The sequence below is a fragment of the Pseudochaenichthys georgianus genome, chromosome 10 (genome assembly GCF_902827115.2).
Source record: "Pseudochaenichthys georgianus chromosome 10, fPseGeo1.2, whole genome shotgun sequence".
Classification (NCBI taxonomy): Eukaryota; Metazoa; Chordata; class Actinopteri; order Perciformes; family Channichthyidae; genus Pseudochaenichthys; species Pseudochaenichthys georgianus.
The window spans coordinates 25774028-25796026 of NC_047512.1; the positions used below are offsets into that span (position 1 = coordinate 25774028).

General features: G+C 40.9%; 2 protein-coding genes, 1 long non-coding RNA gene and 1 pseudogene across 6 annotated transcripts; 3 read left to right on the top strand and 1 right to left on the bottom strand.

Annotated features, from left to right (window-relative positions):
* The first annotated feature begins 1426 nt into the window (after nucleotides 1-1426).
* On the top strand, nucleotides 1427-13055 carry eda (ectodysplasin A). 3 transcript variants are annotated; one of them, XM_034092182.1, is made up of 8 exons: nucleotides 1427-1883; nucleotides 7899-7998; nucleotides 10097-10135; nucleotides 10467-10637; nucleotides 10987-11021; nucleotides 11125-11176; nucleotides 11609-11739; nucleotides 11988-13055. In XM_034092182.1, exons 1-8 carry the CDS (start codon nucleotides 1566-1568, stop codon nucleotides 12246-12248), a joined length of 1107 nt encoding a protein of 368 aa, XP_033948073.1. In that variant the 5' UTR covers nucleotides 1427-1565; the 3' UTR covers nucleotides 12249-13055. The 3 variants fall into 3 exon arrangements, with proteins under 3 accessions (XP_033948073.1, XP_033948075.1, XP_033948076.1); XM_034092184.1 differs by having other exon boundaries at nucleotides 11609-11733; XM_034092185.1 differs by lacking the exon at nucleotides 1427-1883 and adding an exon at nucleotides 6284-6393.
* A 106-nt stretch (nucleotides 13056-13161) lies between these two features.
* Nucleotides 13162-18503, top strand: LOC117453447 (tumor necrosis factor ligand superfamily member 13B-like; annotated as a pseudogene).
* LOC139434605 (uncharacterized) lies at nucleotides 14635-15520 on the bottom strand. Of its 2 annotated transcripts, XR_011643931.1 has the most exons (3): nucleotides 15350-15520; nucleotides 14883-14943; nucleotides 14635-14766 (listed from the first exon to the last, which is right to left on the bottom strand). It is a non-coding gene; the product is annotated as an uncharacterized lncRNA (long non-coding RNA). The 2 variants fall into 2 exon arrangements; XR_011643930.1 differs by having other exon boundaries at nucleotides 14635-14943.
* A 325-nt stretch (nucleotides 18504-18828) lies between the features above and the next one.
* LOC117453304 (transforming growth factor beta activator LRRC32-like) lies at nucleotides 18829-21118 on the top strand. The gene is made up of 2 exons (XM_034092110.1): nucleotides 18829-18942; nucleotides 19060-21118. The coding sequence occupies exons 1-2, from the start codon at nucleotides 18859-18861 to the stop codon at nucleotides 20917-20919; spliced, it is 1944 nt and encodes a 647-aa protein (XP_033948001.1). The 5' UTR covers nucleotides 18829-18858; the 3' UTR covers nucleotides 20920-21118.
* Nucleotides 21119-21999: the final 881 nt, after the last annotated feature.

Here is a 21999-nt window from a genome sequence, read left to right on the forward strand (position 1 = left end):
CCCGGGAGAGAGAGACGAAAATGCTTAATATGTGATCAACAGTCCACAGAGAAGCTATATAAAGAAATGGGCTACAAACAGAATATAAAAAATAAGATGTTGTTTAAATTGTATTATTGTCACAATATAATGCTGTTTTAAGTTTAGGTTTATCAGGACACTGGTATGCAGTGTTATTGATGTATAGCTTGGCAATGCTGCCCTTCAGTGGCAGATGACTAGAACAACTTTTTTTCTGCACAGTGCGAGTAGAATATATCACTGATAGGCATTGGCAGCAAGAGCAGAATCAACCCCAATAAATATATCCATACATTCTCACATTATAGCAATCAACTACGTGCTGGCAGCATTTCAGAGTGATGACATACTCATTCTGATGTTTAAAAGTCATTCTTCTCCATTATTTCCTTCCACAACATCAAGTGAAAAGCAGCGATTAACCAGTGTCTGTCAGCGTAAGCTCGTATCATGAAAGAGTATACCTCTCTGTAGGTCAAGTGCACTCAAATGTCAGGTTTTGTCCCAAAGAAATAAAGACAGATGTTTTGTGGCACTTGCCTGAAAACTAATCTAAGCTGGTGATACATCAAGCACCCAAGTTTCATCATCTCAAGGCTCAAGGACAGACTGATCCACCGGCTGCCCCTGGTTCCTTGCTTCAGAGATCAAAGTGTCGACATCAGAAAATAACAAAATTAAGGGCGGCTTTGGATGTTGAATATGTAGAAACCGCAGTGCCACAATCAATCTTATTAAAGCATTGTCCTCAGCTGGCTTTTTCGTAACATAAATGTCAAAGTAATCCTCGAGTCCAGCTGAGTGACATGTGTTTAGAGTATGTGATGGTGTTGTACACAGAGTGGTGCTGACCTCACTGTGACTCTCTCCCAGGCCCGCTATCATGCCGCTCAGCCTGACGGGGTCCAGATGCAAGTAAATGTAATTGTATAATGTGTAGTCTGTTTAGTAATGTACCTTGCTATGCTTTTCCACTCTTTAATGATCAGATGAAATCATCAACCGTTGGTTCTTTTTCAACACTGGGAAGTATTTACCAGGGTTCTGAATCAATTGTTCATTCTAGACCACCACTCCATGTGCCACCCACATAACAAAACAAAGGTCCAAACAAAACACACCAATGGAAAATAGCATGTCCAAAGCCTATAACACATGAGTAAACACTCAGTGAATATGTTAGCCTGCCTCAAAGTGCCGCATAATAATCACACAAACACAAATAAAAAGGGAGGATACTCTCACACCATCATCTCACAGAAGCTGCAGCTGCGCACTTTGTCCATTAGGTGTCGCTCAATTACTGCACCTGGTGCCTCCAGCCCCCAACCTCTGGCCCGGACTGTCTGGGTTCGTAATTGTCATCGACCAATCACACAAGAGGTAGGCGGGTCCCCATTGTTACTACAGATACTCAGAGAAGTTTGCACCGACCTGTTGCTGCACCTATGAGTCTCCACCTTAATGAATAGCCGCGGCCCGCGCGAGACTAACGAGCCGATTATGCGGAGATAAAGTGCCTCTGACTCGCGCTCTGTCCGATAATGGCATGCGATGGTTCATCCGCGGAGGATTTCCCAGACAAAGTGATGCACATAACAGCTCCCTGCACGTGCAACAAGAAGTGCAGGAGTCGGAGCAGCAGTGGTGTCTTCCTGGGATTCTTCCTACTGTCGCTGTCTCTGCACGCTGTCACCCTGGTCTGCTATTTGGACCTGCGCTCCGAAGTCAAAAGGGAAATTATCCACCAGAAGCGGGATTCAATAATGACACTTGCCGGGAGTGACATGGCTGACCCGGCGGCGCTGCTCTCACCCGGCCACCTGGACTCCGTCAGCAGCCGCGGCGCAGAGGGTCCAGAGGTAAAACATATATTTTCAAAGAGTGTAACAAAGATTAAAAGGCCGCTAATGGAAGGTGACATTGTTTTCATTCCTCACACGGAGGCTGTTCGTGTTCATTCACCTCTGCTCAGTCCTCCTGTTCCCGTATCAAGGTGTCAGGTTCTGTGCTCTGTCATGGCATGTTCCTGGGCAACTTATTTTACAGTAGCCTGTCACGAAGTTTTGCCAGTCTCAGTTTCCAGACAAATATGTTTTGAGTCACTGCTCCCGTGTGCATGATTTCTTGGACAGAGATGCACCAAGGTATAAACGTTAAAGTCTGTCACCTGGCCAAAGTCTCATGTTCAGGTAAACGCTTCCAGGGAGGCATATCAATGAAGGTTTCAAATGTTGCCAAAAAACAAGAAACTGCAGAGTGAAAACTCACCAGTTAACTCGTTTTTTTTCCGAAATGAATTTTTTTGTAATCAAACTGCATTTAACTTGATTTGTCTTGTTTCCAGAGCTCCCTCTGAGCAGACAGAGGTAGATGCTTAGGCAGCCTGCCCAGCTGCATTCACAGAGAGGGGTCAGTCAATGTGCTGCAGCAGGTGGACGGAAAATGAACTGGATCACCAGCAGGTGCAAAGCCCAAGGGCTGATGTAAATTCATCAGGACTTAGATGGGGCAGTTGGTACTTGGAGCTAAGCCAGCCTCGTCTCACATGTGTTTTCTTTTCTGGCAGCGGCCTGATTGAATGTTCATTGTGTTGTCTGTGGCTTTGGCAACAGACCACCAGCCCCCACCACCACACAATCCCTAATTTCATCAGTACAAAGGGACCAAGCGTAGGTCTCAACTCTGTATTACTTGTTCAATTAGCTCACATGTCATCGGTTGTGTAACCTCTTTGCAGAGAAAATGATCCGCTGTGTGGGGTATTGGCTGGACATTCAGCTAAGCAGAGACATCTACTTGATAGTCACTCAGAGGATGGAGGCATTCATGTCTCTGTAGGAAACATTAAAAAGATACATTGCTGCAAATGGTCTTTATAACATTTTCCTCTCACAAGTGGGGAGCTTAGCCTATGCATGTAGTTGTCAGTGTGTCCTTTGCTAAGCTTATTTTAGTTTGGTTTCCCTGGTTAGAGCCGAGTGAGATGGGCCTGGTATTCAACCCAGATGGGGACGCTTCATGAGGTGAAAGACTCTGGCCCAGCTGTAAATATTTAACATCGCCGTGATGCTGTCCTTGCCAGATGTCTGCATTAAACAACTCTGATTACACATCCCACAGTTTACATAGTTGGAGAAACAGGAGCATGTGGCATTTGGACGCAGCGGCCACACTTGTTAGCTTGTGAGGCATTTCCTTTGAAGAATCTGTACTGGAGAGCTAAAGCTTGTTTATTGGATTTTTCACACAAGTCTTCATCAAAGGCAGCATCAGTGTGATTGGATGTGATGTGCAGGTATACAGACAAGTGTAACAGAACATGGAAAGCCTTCAGAACAAACAAAGCAAAAGCAAGCTATAGGCACACAGTTTGTGCCACCCACAGAAAGACATACATAAAATAAACATACCAGTGTTTTCATGTAACCTCAGATGGACTTGATCCTCTATGTATTTTGAAAAAGAAAAGTGTCTCGCTTCAAGGAATAACAGTAGTGAATATCGGATAGTCTGTTCAGTCTTTTTTTTAGAAGCTTTTTAAGTAAAGCACAATAGAAGCATAACTTTTGTTTAGATTATTGGTTCATGGAGGATTGACTTTCCTTTTAACTGGAAAACAAAATCTAAAATGACTGACATGAGTTCTATAACAGAAATATCTTTAAGTGGCTTTGAAACAAGCACAGGTGTTTTCTTTGTAGTTGGCTTAAATAAATGAAAACCCCTGTCCTCTTTTACTCCAGAACTAAATTAAGCTTAACTTTAGTTATACAACATTTATATTTTGTTCCTATTTTAAGTTTGGTCAAATCTTAAATTCATTTTATCCCACTTTTGTCTTCTTCTATTCATTCATTTGTTTTCAGGAGGAAAATGATATCGAGTATCAAGGCATTTTTCTACTGAAAGCGTATCTCCAGAACAGATCTGAACAAAAGTGATCGTGGCTATTAATCTAAGATAAGGATCTAGGCTGTACACAAAGTGTCTGATCGGTGTTGTGTTTTGTGAACAGAGGAGGGACTGCTGCTACTTTAGTTTGCAAATATGGCAAATCAAACTTGCACATTTGTAACAATATATTTATATTTGAGTCTGTCAGGATGTCCAAACTTTTTTAGATGTAGATTCAGAATTTGGTAGCAAATTATTGAAATGTTTATAGATCTTTAGAGATTTTTCTAGAAATAGTGCTTATTGAACCCGGAAACCTTGTTTTTCTTTTTTAAATGGTGGGAGAAATGTACCTGTTTCCAGCTTGCACTTAAAAATAACAAACCCCTAAACAGCTCACACCCCCTCAGATCTAACTAGTTGCTTCTTAATGAACGCAGATGATGTGGTCATTTATGATCCGGGCCTGGGGAGTGAAGAAACAGTCTTTCCCTCAACATTCACAGTCGGTATGCCCTTGAGCAAGGCAGTAAATCCCAGCTGTCCAGCAGATCTGTGCAGTTCCCAACAGTAAAAGCCCCTCCCAGGTGTGTGTAGCTCTTAGGAGTGTGATGCAGGCCATTACTGAATTAGAGCAAGTGTCACTCACAGCCTGACCCTTAATCACCTCAGTGAGTGACACATCGTAAAAGTCAACCCATGGAATATTTAATTGTGTTAGCTCAGATAGGGTTTTATTCTTCAGCCTAACATTTTTCTTATAACCATTATATGAAATAATTTTCTCCTCTGATGTATGCCTTCAAAGTCTCTCAGAGAACAGATGCTAAAACATCTGGAGTCTAGTTAACGGCTATTAAAAAAAGTCAGTTTGATGGGACACAAAGTCCTCAGCAGCATACAAACTGTGGGGCGCCGGGGTGGGCTGTCACCCACATCTACTTTAATTGTGACCAGTGCATGATTAGTTAAAACAGCAGTATGATATGAGCAGAATGGAGCAAGCCTCCATGTAAGGAATGAATCAGTATGGACACAAGTGTCATAAAAGCACAATGCAGAGGAGGTCGAAACATCAGAGATATGAGGCTGCAAACTTTTCCATATAAGACTGAATTGTCTTGACAGACAGATAGTGTAGACGCCCAGTAAAGATTAAGTCCAGAGTCACAAACATCCACCAAAATAATACATTCTCCAAGCATTCAGCTAGAAGTTGCTTTGCCTGCAGTGTTGCAACAATATGAAATGTGATTGGCTGCTGACAGACAACATTTCCCTCAGGTTGAGCTCCACAGCTTTTTTAGATGACAATCTATGGATGCTGTAATCAAATTACCCAAGTTATGGTTTAAAACACATGGCCTTCCAGAGAGCAGTGTCTGATATTGGCTGAGCTGAGGACACTCCTCTATTTAAATGATATTTAAGAAGTCAACACGCTGTTACAGTGACAATTCTCAGCAGTATGCATGCCATTACACTAAGTAATGCTTGTACAGAAGTAATGGGCACCGAGTCTGCACTTGGCACTCGCAGCCACGAGCCCCGAGTTTCACCTCTTCAACTTTTTAACTTTAACCGCAATTACATGAATAAATTTAGTCTGAGACTGTTTCAGCAACCAGAATGTCTGGGAAACAGTATTGGTCCAAAAAACACTGAACCCCTTGCCTCTTATTTTCCTAAACAGCCTGAAAAGTTATGAATGTAAGGGATCTGCTGTGGTCCATGTTCAGGAATGTGTAGAGATACAAGCTATTGTAATAGTGTTAAAAACGTGTTAATAGGGCAAAAGAAGTGTTGTGATGACTAAATTACACATCCCTGGGGTGACTGATTTTTAGTCATATCCTCACGAAACAACAGGGAATCTCGCCCTCTGCGCGCAACAGCACCCCCCACGCTTTGAAGATTTGAAAGCCCTCTAATTAATAGCATTTTTTCCCTTGTGCTGAAAAAGAATGGTTTACTCAATAGTTGGCACTTGGCATACATACCAACACGTTGTCATCCTGATTTACTGTAACTCTGCATGCCTTTGAAGGTTGTAAATGTTGTAATGAAGTGAAATAAAGCAAACGACGGCGCAAAACCCCTTTTTTTTTTTTTTTTTTTAAATCACAGTTGCCTTCATCTGCAACCCAAGGCACACCAGTTTTGGTAGTAGCTTTGCAGATTGCTTGTTTTTTTGTTGTTCTGTTGGCGCTTAATTCCCGGGCCAGAAATTGGCTGTTGAATCATGTTTGGCTGTCAGAACAGACGAAAGTGTCATGCCATATGCCTGAACATACACCCAGAATCCTTTTGAGAGGTAAAAGCCCCCTATATGCCAACAGCTGGAGAGGAGATGTGGAGACACCTGCGCACCAAATGAACAGCGAACGTCGCTGCTCGCGGGAACATCTGGATGTGTGTCGACGAACCGCTCCAACACATACTCCTCCATCAGGCTGGAACTCCCGTGCTTATAAGGTCAGACATCGCTGGCAGCTGGTCAGTGTTGTAGACTTTAACTACTTTGAGCTTGCCAGCGGGGGGTGTTTGACATGATAAAGCTCATCCCTCACCACAATGGCGGGGCGGGGGGGGGGGTTCCCCACATCTGAGACGAGGTATCGAAGAAACTGGAAACATAACTTCTCGTGTCTGTCTTGTCGGTCCTTCAGTGGCTCTGCCTGAAAACCACACAAAGGCACTGGGAGTTCACAGTGCTTTCCAGAGAAAGACTTTTCTCACCGTCGGGGTTTAACAACTATGTTTACTTGAGCGCCACAGCTGGAAACAGGGAGTATGTCATCTTGTACATACCCAACTGGGATAAGAAAGGTCAAAGTGTCTGTCAGTAAGCTTGTCTGATTCATTCCCAGCAGTAAGGAATAAATGATACATCATTATTTATTATCTTTTGATCCATGCTAAGGGGGAGCACGTGTCACTGCTTCAGAGATGTCAGTTATTCAAACTCCAAGCAGATGTCCGGTACAAATTTACAAGTTGCCTGGTCGTATGTCCTCAGCTATCGAGAGCTTTATTCCTGACAATATTAATATTATTTATGCTGACTGAAAACGATCTTGTATATTAAGGAGTTCGACGAAAAGAAGGCTTTGGGTGGTCTTGTTGTGTTTCCACAGTGCCGAGTTTCTTTGTCTATCGTATTCTGGGATTCCTCCAAAGATGTGATCAGAAACTGGCAGTTCTAACACAAAGTGACTCTTAAACGATCTTCGTTTTTATACTCTGAATCCTTAGCACGAAACATATTTTGTTGTCAGAGCCGGTCTCGTCTCGAGCGTGCTACAGTCAGGTCAGCACGTCCTACAGAGTTCATGTGAAGGTAGGTCGACCATAACCAGTCACTTAAGAACACAGGCATGTGGTTTGTCCCGCCACTCACTCGCCCATGGGAACACCCCACCACTGTAGCAAAGCGTTTCCTGTTTTTAGGGATGAGCTCAGACCAGCTACATTAGATCCCTTTTCTTTGCTACCGCTGAATAGGGCTGGGACCAGGTGCCACATGAATGGGTATTGCTCTCAGGTTAACCACAATGCATGCCCTCCTTTTGTATAAAAAGGTGCATTTTAGAGCAGTCGTGTCCAGGTGACCGTCTCAAACGGCAGAAACACAGACAAAAGTGACTTGGCTTACAGGATGGGTTACAGCCCCAATGGGACAGACAATGACTTGGCCTCAAATGAATGTGTTGGCTGTCAGTGTCTCACATCTTTACAAATGCCCCAAGTTGTCTCTGTGCAAACATGATCCACCAAGAAAAGAAAAGGGCACTTGAAACATGGGTTTCGCTCTTAAAGACTTCTCCCTTTTGTTTGCCCCACAGAATTCATATGGTGTGGTCTTGCCTGCCATTGATATTCTGAAGAGAGTCTTGGTGCATAAAGCTAGTGGCCCTCTTGAATTTTCTGCAAAACGAATTATCCATACTCATTACTATTACCTTTTTGTTTTTCATCAGGAGAAGTTACTGCAAAGAAATAGTGAATTCCACGCCACACTGGACAACAGGGGCATAACTCAGCGAGCGAAAAGAAGTCCCGGCAAGCAGCCAGAAACAGGTATGTTGTTTGGAATTATCATCATCTACTAATGCCGTGTCTTGTCCTTACGGAAGTTGTATTCAGACATGTAATCTATCCCTTCTGCATTTGTCAGGTTCAAACTTCAATTTCAGTACCCAATATGACACAAACTACTACTTTCGGGAATTGTATATCTGTTGAGCAACTGTCATTTCCGTTTGTTTGGAGGGGTACAGTGTAAATAACAGATGTTTGAAGGGGCTTAAAGCGCTTACATTTTCAAAACGGTTTGTTAATGGTTTCTCACTTTTCGTGGAATGGATTTTTGTTATTGCCTCGTGCCAACTTAACAAAGCAGCTCCACCACAAAATGTTGCAAAGTTTATAGAGCGAAGGATTAAATGGAATGGGATTGATTATTACTTGGATAGCAAACAAGGGGTTTGGGAGGGTTTCACCAATTTGAAACAGACAGCGGAGCCCGGGTTGAAATAATAATAATAGGTCCCCAAAATATATTTTCTATCTGTCAAATAAGCAGATTGAGAATTTTGTATTGAAAATGTGTTATCGGCCAGGTCTGAACCATCAGAAAAAAAGATGAGAAACAGAACCACTTTGTAGTACATAAAGTAACTTTAAAGAACCAGGTGGCCATTTCTGAGAATTAGATGGCTTTCATTAATCCCTCCGAAATGATTTATCGTAATCAATAGCTCTGCAGCAAACCATATGGCCAATATGTCTGAATTTGCTTTTGTAGTTTTTGTTTAGAATGTGAGCTATGCAAATAAAAAAAGCAAAGCCTTTGAAGTTTCATGTCTGAGTGCAACAAGTGCAGCATGATCACAAGGCATTCCAATGTCTGTGGCGTGACACTGAATACTTGGGGGGAAGTTTAGTGATTGTGTTTAAATTAGAAGAAAAAACTCACCTTTGAGACTTTCTACATAAATCAGTAAAGTCCCGAGCCTCTAAACACTAATCATTCCCAGGTCTCTCCACTGCGCTCAGCTCACAGACAAAGGCTTTTGTAATCTCAGCCTTGTGTGTGTGTGTGTGTGTGTGTGTGTGTGTGTGTGTGTGTGTGTGTGTGTGTGTGTGTGTGTGTGTGTGTGTGTGTGTGTGTGTGTGTGTGTGTGTGTGTGTGTGTGTGTGTGTGTGTGTGTGTGTGTGTGTGTGTGTGTGTGTGTGTGTGTGTGTGTGTGTGTGTGTGTGTGTGTGTGTGTGTGTGTGTGTGTGTGTGTGTGTGTGTGTGTGTGTGTGTGTGTGTGTGTGTGTGTGTGTGTGTGTGTGTGTGTGTGTGTGTGTGTGTGTGTGTGTGTGTGTGTGTGTGTGTGTGTGTGTGTGTGTGTGTGTGTGTGTGTGTGTGTGTGTGTGTGTGTGTGTGTGTGTGTGTGTGTGTGTGTGTGTGTGTGTGTGTGTGTTCTGGGCACTCCTAACGGGCACCAGATTCCAGATAGGGCTGCTCGTTAAGAGAAATCTATGCGGATGCATCCAGTCATTTAGCCAGAGGAGAAACACTGGCCATATGTTTGAGGGGGACTCAAACTGTGAGGTTTTAAGGTTAAATGGTCTTTGTAGTTGTAATGACATGGTAAACACAAGAGCAGCAAGACGGCTTTTTGAAAAGGATTCTTCAGCTGCACACAGGGCATGCACACACACAGACACTCACCAAGTGCATTTTGTCTTTTAAGCACTGACATCAATGCCACACCAACATCCATGCACGCACGCATGCAACACACACACTTACACATGGTTATAAAGGGGAGAAGCACACACACACACATGTACACACACTTTCATCTACATTCTCCATCTGGGCCTAATTCAAAGAAAAGGATTTTGGCAGGATAAAGTATCTCTCTAATGATCTTCTCCAGTTCCACTGCCTATGAAAGCTTAAGGCACTTGTTCATACAGAGGAGGTGAAACCACACTTACAAATTACTACACTAGAAGATACCACAGACTGACATACCTCCACTCCAGTGCCGAACATCTGAATCTGTTATTTTAGCCCATTTAGGATGCCTACACAGCGCGCTGGGTACTGGAGATGTTACCGGAGATGATAATCGTGCACGAGACCATTTCAAGTTCAATCACACTGTTTTATTTCCTACAGAATCTACTGGAAGGGAAAGGAGGAAAGAGAAGAAAAAAGGTAATGCATGATTTAACCAACCTTTCTCTGATGGTTGGTCATTGATAAGACTGCTGCTACCTGCTCCATACTCTGTTAGTTCTCTTGTCGTCCAAAATCCAGTAACCTTGTACGCTAACAGTGGTTCAATGGTTGATTCGGTCAGTCAAGCACATTTTTCCTGCCTTTTGCCTATCTTCATATCAAGCTGTACAATCTGTATTGATAACTATTGTAAAGTTTGTGTAATGTTCGTTAGTTTGGGCTATATAAATAAAGTTGACTTGATAGTCAAAAGATTATTTTTCTCAGCTTCTTTGATTGCCAACCATTTTGCTTTCTCTCTTTACAGGAAGAAAAAGGTCTGTGCCAGGCCCTCCTGGCCCCCCGGGTCTCCCGGGCCCACAGGGGCCACCGGGCATCCCTGGAATCCCCGGTATTCCAGGAAGCAACGCTGTAGGGCCTTCAGGACCCCCTGGACCCCCCGGGCCGCAGGGACCTCCGGGCACTCAAGGTCCAGCAGGTATTAAAACTTTAGATAGAAATGACACGATAATGCGCTGAGATAGCCATGTCTCCAGCAGGAGGACTGGAAAACACCCAGGAGTTGAGATTGGTTCTTAGATTACACTATTTTCCCGTATGTAGACACGTTCCCACACTAGAAGAGAGCTCAAGTTGTCAAAATCGATGAACTCATTGCCTTCACAGAGAGTTTCTGATGCAGCATGTCAAACATAGTGTGGGAGAGCAGTGTTCGTTCCTTAAACTATTTCACTGTTTGTTTTCTTTTAATCGTCATCCTCTCCTTTGTTCCCCACCAGTGTTGAAAGCCAGAAATTCATCATGTCTGTCTTTCCTTTTTGTTGCAGGGGTTCCCGATAAGACGAAAACAAAAGAATACCAGGTAGAGTATGTCAGCTATTAAAATTAAATGTCCCTGATGAAACAGATGTTCTCTTGTTTTAACTATGTAACCAGATTAGTCACCAGAGATCTTTATGTTTCAGCCTGCAGTGGTTCATTTGCAAGGGCAGGAGACAACCATACAAGTGAGAGAGGGTGAGTCTTCTGTTTTACTCTGGTGCAGTTACGCCTCTGCCTTTTTTCTTTATAAGGAAACCTAACAAAGATCTGCAACTGTTAGACTATACATAGCCTTACACCAGAATACAAATATTGTAAAATATATTCTGTTTAGAGGGTTTAATGTGGTTGTAAATATTTACTTGAGGATTATTTAAGATTATAGTAACCCTAAAGTAATGCTATAGCTATCACAGGATTAGGATACAGCCATAGGCTTACATTACAAGTCAGACCTGTGTTATCTCGGGTTGAGCCTTGCTTGCTAGCAGGCTGCTAGCAGCAAAAGACTGCATGCGTCATTATCAGGTTTATTATGTTCAACTGAGCTCTGATTTGAGTTAACCACCGCTGAAAGCTGTTTATGTTGACCGTGTGCCTCTGGTTTGTTTGTTGTGACGTGTTTAGATCTGTCTGAAGGCATCCTGAGGAACTGGAAGATGGTGTCCATCCATCACCGCGTGTTTAAAATGCACTCTCGCTCTGGAGAGCTGGAGGTGCTGCTGGACGGTGTCTACTTCATATATAGTCAGGTAGAAGTGAGTACGGTCCTTGACGTAACTCTTATAATTTATAGACAAAATAACTGGCAGGTGTTCAGTAGCTAACTTAAAAACCTGCTTGCTTTGCTTAAATGTTTTGAGTTATAGCGGCGGCATATTTATTCTCCCTGTGCTATAACTCAAAGCCTTGTTGCTACTCTGATATTCCAGCTGTTCCAGCATTACAAAAGCTCTTAAATATTACTACCCCTCTCAGTCTTGTGTGAATTTCATGTCTCCGCCAGGTGTACTACCTCAACTTCACTGACATCGCCAGCTATGAGGTGATGGTGGACTCCAACCCGTTCCTTCGCTGCACCTGCAGCATCGAGACAGGACAGCGCAAGTTCAACACCTGCTACACAGCCGGGGTGAGCATGCTTCGAGCCGGCCAGAGGATTTCCATACGCATAGTGTACGAGGACACGCTCATCAGCATGACCAATCACACCACCTTCCTGGGAAGTGTCAGACTTGGAGAGGCTCCATCTGCTGGACAGAACTGAAAGCTACACAGCCACCAGCCCTCTACGTGAAATGCCCAAAGTCTTGCTCCCGTTTAGAGGAAACTTAAATCCTCCGGGTTTCAAAGTTGAAGACCCCCTCTGCAACTTTTGTTCACTCGTTCACAGTTCTCTATTATAAAAAAGGACAATATAGACGTTTAGGCTTCCCCCCACGAAGGTTCTGTGCAAAGAGATCAGTGTCGATGAGCCTCATCAAACAGACGTTTCTATTTATAGTCTCCCTTTTGTGTCAACACAGACGCTGGCATCTCTCTTTATAACAAGGAAGGACACTGCGCTGACATATACTTAATATTTACATATTTGTAAGTGCTGTTGAATGATAATCTTGTATCTCCAAAAAACTATTCAAAATGTTTTATTTGCAGTTTGTGTACTTGGCAATTTGTATTAATTTAATTATATTAACACTTGTAAGTGGTTTTACAAAAGGTTTTAAGCTCCGTATACCCCTAGGCTATACATTTTTCAATGGATCATATACAAGTTCAAAGACAGTATAAATGAATCTATGCAAAGTAGAGAAACATTCATAAAACTGGAGTTATAAGGTATTCAAAGAGCAACAGCACTATATATTTTGCACACATTTGCACTACAGCATCCCTGCAGAATATCAGCGATATGTTTTGTTACAGTGCTATTGTTTAGTTATCGAATGAATGAATCCATGTGGGAAAATTATATTGTTGTTAATACGTCTCTGTACATATTGTATATAAAAAGGGATATACTTTTGTAAATGGAGTTGATTGATGGATTAAATGTTACATTTTTTTGTCTAAATGCTTTTGTCTTTCTCTTGTGGTTGTGTAGCGGGTGGTATTGATTTAAAAGGTTAATGCTCCTCTTTCATGTTGGACTCTGCTGGCAAAGGTATTGACAAGAACAAATGATGTTCTTTGGGTGAGGCGTTTGTGGCTTTTACTTTGAGTGCAAGTTTCACAATACACTGCAAATGTGGCTGTAATGTTCATACAATCTAAATGAGTTCCATGTTGAAAGGCAGAGGAAAGATAGTTCCTCATTTAGAAACACATTTTGAAACTAAACATTTAAGGTTTCCGGGGTTAACTGAAGTGACCTCATCCATTTGAATAACTTGAGGACATGCAGTCTGTCTCACGATGCTTTATTATCACTCACAGCATTTATGTTTTGTCTTTTCCTGGTGCACAGAGCCAGTGTTTTAGAAAATGAGTGAGTTCTCAGATAAAGCTGCAATAATAAATGGTCTCCTAATGCTTTGTTTTCTCTTAGGAGATAAAGCCAAGTACTTTGCTAAAAGCACAGAGTTCTCTGAAGATGTTTTCTAGGAGAGTAAAACGGGAACAGGGCAGCTGCAGAGGTGGGTTGGAGCTGAGAACTGAAAATGTTTCCATTAGTTACGGTCAGCGCCATATAGATAGGAAGTCCAAAAACGGTTATCGTCACGTGGTTCATGTAGACGAGGATCGTTCCCCGGAAGTTCATGGCGGGTAATGTGAATGCATTGATAACAGGAGATAGAACTACGATTTTTGTTTATTAGTGAATAAAGGTTTTGATTTGCAATATTTATACAACAAATCGATATGTGTATGTATTTACATCAATGTTTTAAAAAATAAAATCGAATTTGCTAATATTAAGTGATAACATTAGGATTAGTGTGAACAACTAGTTTACATGTTACTAACAGTGCCTTGTTAAAGAGCCTGTTGCTGTTTATTTATAGCTTTGAATTCTTTCAAACCAATATTATCTTCTTAAACTTGTATGGTAGTCAGGAGCATCACTTTCTAATGTTTATTGATACATTTAGAGGGAGGGGATCTAAAGTAATGCTTTAAAATTCAGATTGGATTCATTTCTACCATTTTCTTAAATTCATGGTAGTTTCAGTAATCCCCTGGTAATTGAGGACACAAGTTATCTAAACGACTAATGTCATCTTTATGGCTTTCAGAAAGGACAGGAGACCGACAGGTGACTATCAAAGGACTAGCAGCAGCAGCAGGACTAGCAGCATATGATGATAATGATGATGTTAAATGTGTTGTTTTAGGAACATCCATTAGCAAATACATGGAATTCAATAAACATTGAATAGCATATCATGCAGTTTGTCGGTGCCTTTTCCTCCGTGTTGTCCTGGTTTGCTGTGCTGCCTCCTAGTAGCCACCATGGTTTGCTGTGCTGCTCAAATCGCTCAGAAAAAGGAGTACGAATGTACGGCTTCCCCACTGACACAGAGCAGAGGAAAAAATGTCTGGCTCAAGTCAGCAGGAGCAATTTCACGACCAACAGCAACAAAATATGTGATGTAATTATACACAAACACTGCATTTTCACTTTTTCACAAAACGAAAACCACACCATTGGGAAAGCTTAATGTTTTGTTTAATACAAAAAAACAGGGAAAGGCTTGAAAAACACAGAGTTGAGACTCAGGGTGCAGGGTGAGGGTCTCAGTGCAGGTATTCAGGCTCCATTGAACCCCCCTCTGGTTCTTGTGCTGAAAGAGGGAGTAACAGACAGGAGAAAGGGTTATACACACACAGCACACCTATTGGATGGGAAATGCCTTGGGGAGATAAGGTGTTTACTTATATAAAACAGTATTAAACTTACCTTGTGTTTTCACTCTCACTTAAGTGCCTCTCGCTTTGCCACCAATCCAGAATCAGCTGAGCTGCAACATTATACAGACAGGTAATAATCAACATAATCACAAGGACACAATATGGCTCTGCTAAAAACACTCACTCTTACACGTACCAAAGTTATATTTATCTAATATTTAACTCCCTCCTCCCTCCACCCCCCCCCCCCCCCGCATACAATCCCGTTTAGAAGCCCCTCTTCTCTAATTCAACATGTTGGACGAAATGACATTAAGAGAACGGAACTTACAATTAAAAGGCTGTTCAACGTGTGTTGCTAACTTGCTTCGGTATGCTAGCTTAATCTGTTATCTGTAAACGTTCCCTAAATCTACTAATTTAGGGATAATCCACTGACATCCTTTAATACACATGTTCATTTGAATCAGATGTACTGATAATATCCGCAATATAAATCTTTAAACTTCTTCTTACCTTTAAAAGTCCGTCACGAACGGTCTATTATGCTGCAACTCCACAGCTCTGCCAGCCTTGGCGCTAACTTCCGGGGAACGATTGAGAGGCTCCACGATCCGCCATTGCTGTAAAAAAGTGGTCCATTGGAGTGAACGGAGATGTCGTAACTCTTCTATTAAATAGCTCTGGTTACGGTCAATTCTGGTGGTAAGAACATTACCAGTACATGCGAAGTAATATGTTTATTTTTTCTCCTATTGCTAGTTCCAACATCATTCCTGCAGTTAACCGCTAACACAAACAAACGGCCAGACATAAGAGGTAAAACTAAATTCAAGTAGGGGAGAAGGGGGTAAGTTGAACCACCCCCTGTAACCAGGCAACGCCTTATAGTTGTAATCAAGTGACCAGAAATTATGCAAGATCCACCCATTTCTCATTGCCCGTAAAAGAGAGATACTCATTGTGGTCTGGTAAGTAAAGAACGTACATTTTCTAGATGTCGGCTATATCGGCTGTCATGTCAAAAAAAGTATCCAGGTTTAAACACATATATTGTATTTGTTGTGTTGGCAGCGTATTAAACCATGTGAATCATTAAGCTAAAGATGACTCTGAATTTTAATACTAGGCTATTATTTCTAAAATGGTGGCTATGGGGTAAAGTGAACCATGGGCCTTGGGGTTGGGGTAAGTTGAGCCAGTTTTTCAATGGAGAAATGAATGAAAGTAGGCCAAGTTGATAATAAGAGCTCATTTAAAGTTGAATTTACTCTGTTTGATTGGTAAGATGTATGAAATTGTATCACCATTTGTATGATTACTTTTCCTTTTAACATAAAATCAATCAATTCAATCGAAATTTATATTAAAAATATTTGAAAAACTAAGCTTGTATTTGGTTTGTTATTTATTGTTTATAGTTACCTTTAAGATTTGTTGTAGGTTTGAACAGGTATGCCCAGGTTTGAACCGTGGTTCAATGTACCCCCTGACCTGGATCAACTTACCCCTACACCGGGGCAAGTTGAGCCACAAGACTTTTTTTTTTTAAGAAGTAATATTTTCACTGCCCTTGATCAAATATTAATTATTATCATTGCCATTGATAGGAGACATCCTGAATTATAGGTGTGTGTTTTCATGTTTACTATGTGTCATTTGTCCTTGCTTAGAGGACAGCATAACTAAAAAATGGCTCAACTTACCCCACTCTCCCCTACTTGGCTTCAGCATTGCAGTGTATGCCATTATTTTGAGTAAGTGTACTTGCCTCCTCCCATAGGAAATATAACAGTGATCCCTTGGACTGTTTCTGCGCAGCAAGGAAATACAATTTCACAAAAGGAAAACAGAATTGTTGCCCAAGAAGATGGATTTGACTTGGTGTTTGGACAAGTATTGTGTCACTTTAAATCAAGCATAACTAAATTGATATTACATCTGATTTGTTACAACTGTTCCGCTGATGTTCTGCTTAATTCACAGGTTTTGCTCAATAGCCCAAGTACAGTTCTGGGTCATATCATTCGCAGTTGGGCTTTCAATAAAACTTGGACCACATCAACAGAGCTGTTGCGTTGCTTGCAAGAGATGGCTGATGAAACTCCTGCCAATACATGCTACACTGGAGGTCAGTGAGGCGATACTGTCGGCCTGCATAGTGGCAGTATAAATCTGTATAAAAAGTTATCTGCATATGAATGTAGAATTGGCACGGACGGATTCTGGTTTCCATTTTTTTTGCAGTTTGTAGTCCAAGTAGTATCATCGTTCACATAGAGGTGGCTTAAGTTGGATACAGGCAAACCGTCCATGTGGAAAGCAAAAAAGGCTGAAGGCCTTGGCTGATAAGCAATCTCGTAATGCATTGGATAATGGATTAAAGTTTTGAGAAATAAACTGTAGCAGCTAGTGTAAACGGACTACTAGTGAAACAATTGGGTTGTCTTTCAATTCCAACTCTGTTCTCGCGTCTTAAGTTTCTAATTGAACTAGCTAACCCAGCTCTGTCCATAGTTTAAACTACATTTGCAACCATTGTGTTTGATATATTTGTAAAAGCAGCACATTGTGGTTGTACCGGACTATTTTGTTGTCACATTGTCTCTTCGTCACACTGAGGCGAACAGTTGATGAATGACATTATGTGCTGCTGGAAGAAGGATTGTGTTGCCATTGGACAGAGCTAGCTGTTTCCATCTGTTTAAACTCTTTGTGCTAAGCTAAACTAACCAGCTGCTGGCTGTATTGTTTTATATGTACAGTTCAGGCATCAGAGTGGTATTGATCTTCTCACTGAGCTCTGGGCAGAAATTATGTTTGTGTGTTTTTCCCAAAATGTTGCACGATGTCATCAACTTTTGCAGCCTCTTCACCATTTTCTTTGAGGGGTCAACAAATATATCTTTTCATTGGCTTTCATTCCTCCAGGAACAGCTCCAGGGACTTGCAGAGTCTGTCCTCTCTTGGCCCTTGTCACCTATCTTTTATCTCCTTTGATTCGTTTTTTTGTCCTTTGCCACAGGCATAGTGCAGCTGCATCAGGATGATGAGCTAGAGTTGGTGATACCCAACAGGCAACACACCCTCATCTCTATGGAAGCAGAATCCACCTTTTTAAACTGAAACAAGTCGGTCTGAAGATGATAACAATGCAGCTCAATGCTGCAGGAAGTGGGAAACTGACACTGAGCTGTGTGAGGGGATGCTGATAAAGGACAGAAGTGACAGCAGCAGGAAAACTGTTGGGACATGTCATTAATCTCAGGAAAATGCATTATCAACTTTTAATTAACTGCCCATCTCATGTGTCCTTTTCTTTCACAGTACTTTTTAAATCCTTAGCTCTAAACTGTTATGCTGTGTCTTTCAGGTACACCTGGCCTGTCCTCTAGCATTGTTTATGTGTGCTACCACCTCCTTTCATCAGTCTATTTTAGTATGGCTCTTTATACCTTGCATGGGGCTGTCCTCCAGCTCAACCTCCGCTCTGTCTGTTTATTTGTTCCTCTCGTCTATTTTAGAATGGTTTCCGTTTTTCCTAAGACTGTCAGGAACAAACAAAGGTATACATATATGCAGCTCTGGCGGTGTTGTCCTGGTTAACACAAAGTTCTTAACACTGTAGATATTTAAAAATAAATTATGATCAAATTAAAGTAGTTATAGAATCGGATAATATGTCAAAGTACAAATTAATTATCACTTAGTATACAAGTTTGTAACTAAAGATGTAATATGTATAATTGATCACAATAAATAGAAAAAAACATGTACACACTTGTCTAAGAGCCTCTTTTTTATCAAAATTAAATATGTCGTTACTGAGAGTTTTTTTTTAAAGAAAGCAATACTTCAGTGGTCAGGCCTTCATTGTCTAAATATATCCACAATGCCTATCTGGTGTCCACAGCTGTTTTCTCTCTCGCTTTTTTTTATGAAGCATGGCTATAAGAGGGTGTGGTTGAGCTCTGGCAGCAGTAGTGGTACAGTTGAACAGCAGCAGAAGCAGCAACAGATTGAGGATGGTCAGACATATGTTCTCTAATCTCCTACTTCTCTGGTCAGTCGGCCATGACCTTTATATAACTGGACTGACACATCACAAGGTAGGCCAAAGATTATATAATTCAAATGTTTTGGTATAGCAATTTCTTTTCTTTTTGTTTTACTTTGGCTTTTATGGGTCCCTCTTTGATTATGATTAATGTTCCTTTCATTTCAAGGAGCAGTCCTGGAACAATCAACATCTCTATTCTGTCCCTCTGGATTTAGATGTAAGGCTCCGAAGACTAGACCTGTCCAATAACTTCATCACACAGTTGCACACACTTGCTTTGCCTTACTTGGAACAGCTGGACCTGAGCGCCAACCAGCTGGATCTCATCTCCGAAGGAGCTTTTGAAAACCTGACTCATCTTGAGGAGTTGAATTTGTCCAGAAATGTGCTGAACAACAACCTTGGCAGTAACGTCAAAGCCCTCCAATCCATCAGTGGACTGAAGAGTTTGGACATATCAATGAATGGTTTGAGAAATGATGCAGTGGGACTGTACCTTAGAAACAAACCATCTCTTGGTCAACTTAAAATGACTGGTAATGCTTTAACAAGACTTTCACACAACTTGTTCAAAGAGAGTAAAGGTTTGAGGGCCATTACTATTGATGACAATCAGATATCGGTCATAGAACGGGGGACATTTGAACCATTGAGCCAATTAGAGATGCTTGACTTGGCCAAAAATAACCTTGCCCATATTTGTGATTTTAAATTAACTCAAGTTAAATATCTTAATCTCAGTCAAAATTCAGTTGAGTTCTTTGTTACACGTGAGGATTACCAGTTGTACCGGCTTGAAATTCTTGATCTAAGTCACAACAATCTCCTTTATTTCCCAATTGTTCCAAAAATAAACAGTTTGAGGTATCTTTATTTACAGAATAATATGGTTGGTGCCCTAAATTCAGAGGCAACAATGGTATCAGAGGCCAATGATCTATATAGTGAAATTACACGTGAGAAAACAGTTGAAAGAAATATCCTACACTCAAACTGGAGGCTGATGCCACTCATTTATATTGACCTGAGCTATAACCACTTCAGGTCTTTCCCATTGGAGACTTTGAGTCGGCTCTTATCTTTAGAAACACTGAATTTCAGTTACAACTGTTTGCAAAACATCACGTGGAATATAAGAAATGATGAATCAGGACACCATCGGCAGCTTTCTTTCCCCTCCTTAAGGTACCTAGACCTGCAGAGTAATGGACTTGCATACATTTCTCCACTATTTCTCAAAGCGCTCACACGGATAGAAACATTAAATCTACAAGACAATTCTGTGCAACCTTGTGCCTCTATCGACCAATCAACACAGCAAAACAATCTCAACATATCCTGTGTTATCTTTGGTAATTTAAGGACCCTTAAAAACCTCAATCTTCAAGAAAACAACATCAAGAATCTTCAAGAAAACACCTTTCTAAAAAACTCTTTGGTTTCTCTAAACCTTGCAAAAAATGCACATATGGTTGTGCAGGAGGATGCACTAAATGGTTTACAAGAGACTCTTCAGTCTTTGATAATCAGTGAAACTAACATGACCAGCTCTGATCTGTCTTTACCCTGCATGCCAGCGTTAACTCAGCTAAACATATCCAACAACCGTCTAGATGTGATACCCAGCAGTTTGAGCTGCTCTCCTCTGAGAGAAATCGACATTAGAAATAATAACTTTGTGTTTTTAAACCATTCTTTGATTCTTGCTTTATCTCTGCATCTTGATGTTATGTATATTAGCGGAAATTATTTTAATTGTTGTGACAGTAAATGGCTGATGATCCTAGATGAGTTCAAGATTAAAGTGGTTGATGTCAATGACACTGTATGCTTTACAAGTGGTGGAAATGTTACGGTGACAGGTTATCTGAACAACCGTTCAGTGTACTGTTTGTTTCATATGAAAGCACAGGACATTCACTTTGGAACAGTGATCATAATCATGTTGTTTGCAACTGTAATATTAACCGTGTTCATTTTATTCATCAGGAAGGTGGTTTGCACACAGAGATCATTTATAGTGTGATATTTTTATGTATTGGTTTATTCTGTGTCATATGCACAGCAAACAAAATATAGTGAGAAACAGAAATTATGTAAAAAGGTTTATTCCTGTGGGTTTCACTTTGCATGACCAATTTGACTATGAACAGAAGTGGGGTTTGATGGCTGCTTGGACTGTTAAAACTAGCTGACATTTAGTTAATAAAATGCATTTCAATCTTCATTGTCTGACATGATTCTATTCTCAACTCCATTCAAGACTTCCTTTTATGACTTCCAGCAAATTATTAGTCTTGTAAAACAGGCATGACCTGTGCAGCCAAAATGTTGTGATTAAAAGTGGCTTTATTGACTGCTAAGCTGTTTTTTTATAGTGTTTGCCATATCAGGCAGAGATTTTTTTTGCTCATACTTCATTGTGAAATGTTTGTTTGAAACTAAAAGTGTAGCTTTGGCCGTCTTTGAGGCCTTGCATAACACTCCCAGAATCTGAACTACGGAACAAGCCTATTGGAAGCCAAGAAGAGACCTTGTACGAGTTTCTCTATAACTATATAGTCTAAAAATATGTTTTGAATAGGTCAGGCTGTAATTTTTTTACAAGATACATTTTATTATATATCACTTCCTGCATCTGTATTTTGTTATGTACATTTGCTTCGGCTCTGACTCTGGTTGTCAAATATAATGCTAAATGTGGCAACAGTACAACGGATGCTGTATGTAATAAACATTCTGTTCCTACCAGAATATGCTGGCAATACTAACTTTTAGAATATGAATCCGTTCATTTACATACCTGCGAAATAGATAATTTGAGTAGTTTTAAGGCATATAGATTACAAATATATTAAATAGGAGGGGCCATTACCACTAAACGTGAGATCCATTCTGACTGAATATAGATCTAAAACATTTAGGAAAATAAGACCCCTATATTTTTCAATATAAGGTAAACCAACTGCACTTGAGCACCTTTAAAATGTCTTCCCACAATGCTGATCCACTGAAAAGGAGGGGGCTGATTGTGTGGATAAAACTGTGCAAAAATACCTATGACATTGCAGTGTGAATGAATCCAAAATGTGAAAGGATTGTATTA

What these genes read in the sequence shown, in the direction of transcription:
- eda (XM_034092182.1), top strand. Translation starts at nt 1,566, where the DNA reads ATGGCATGCGATGGTTCATCCGCGGAGGATTTCCCAGACAAAGTGATG. An exon ending in GAGGAAAGAGAAGAAAAAAG is followed by an intron (nt 10,136 to 10,466) that starts GTAATGCATGAT and finishes CTCTCTTTACAG; the next exon opens with GAAGAAAAAGGTCTGTGCCA. An exon ending in TCATATATAGTCAGGTAGAA is followed by an intron (nt 11,740 to 11,987) that starts GTGAGTACGGTC and finishes TGTCTCCGCCAG; the next exon opens with GTGTACTACCTCAACTTCAC.
- LOC117453304 (XM_034092110.1), top strand. Translation starts at nt 18,859, where the DNA reads ATGGTCAGACATATGTTCTCTAATCTCCTACTTCTCTGGTCAGTCGGC. An exon ending in CTGGACTGACACATCACAAG is followed by an intron (nt 18,943 to 19,059) that starts GTAGGCCAAAGA and finishes TTTCATTTCAAG; the next exon opens with GAGCAGTCCTGGAACAATCA.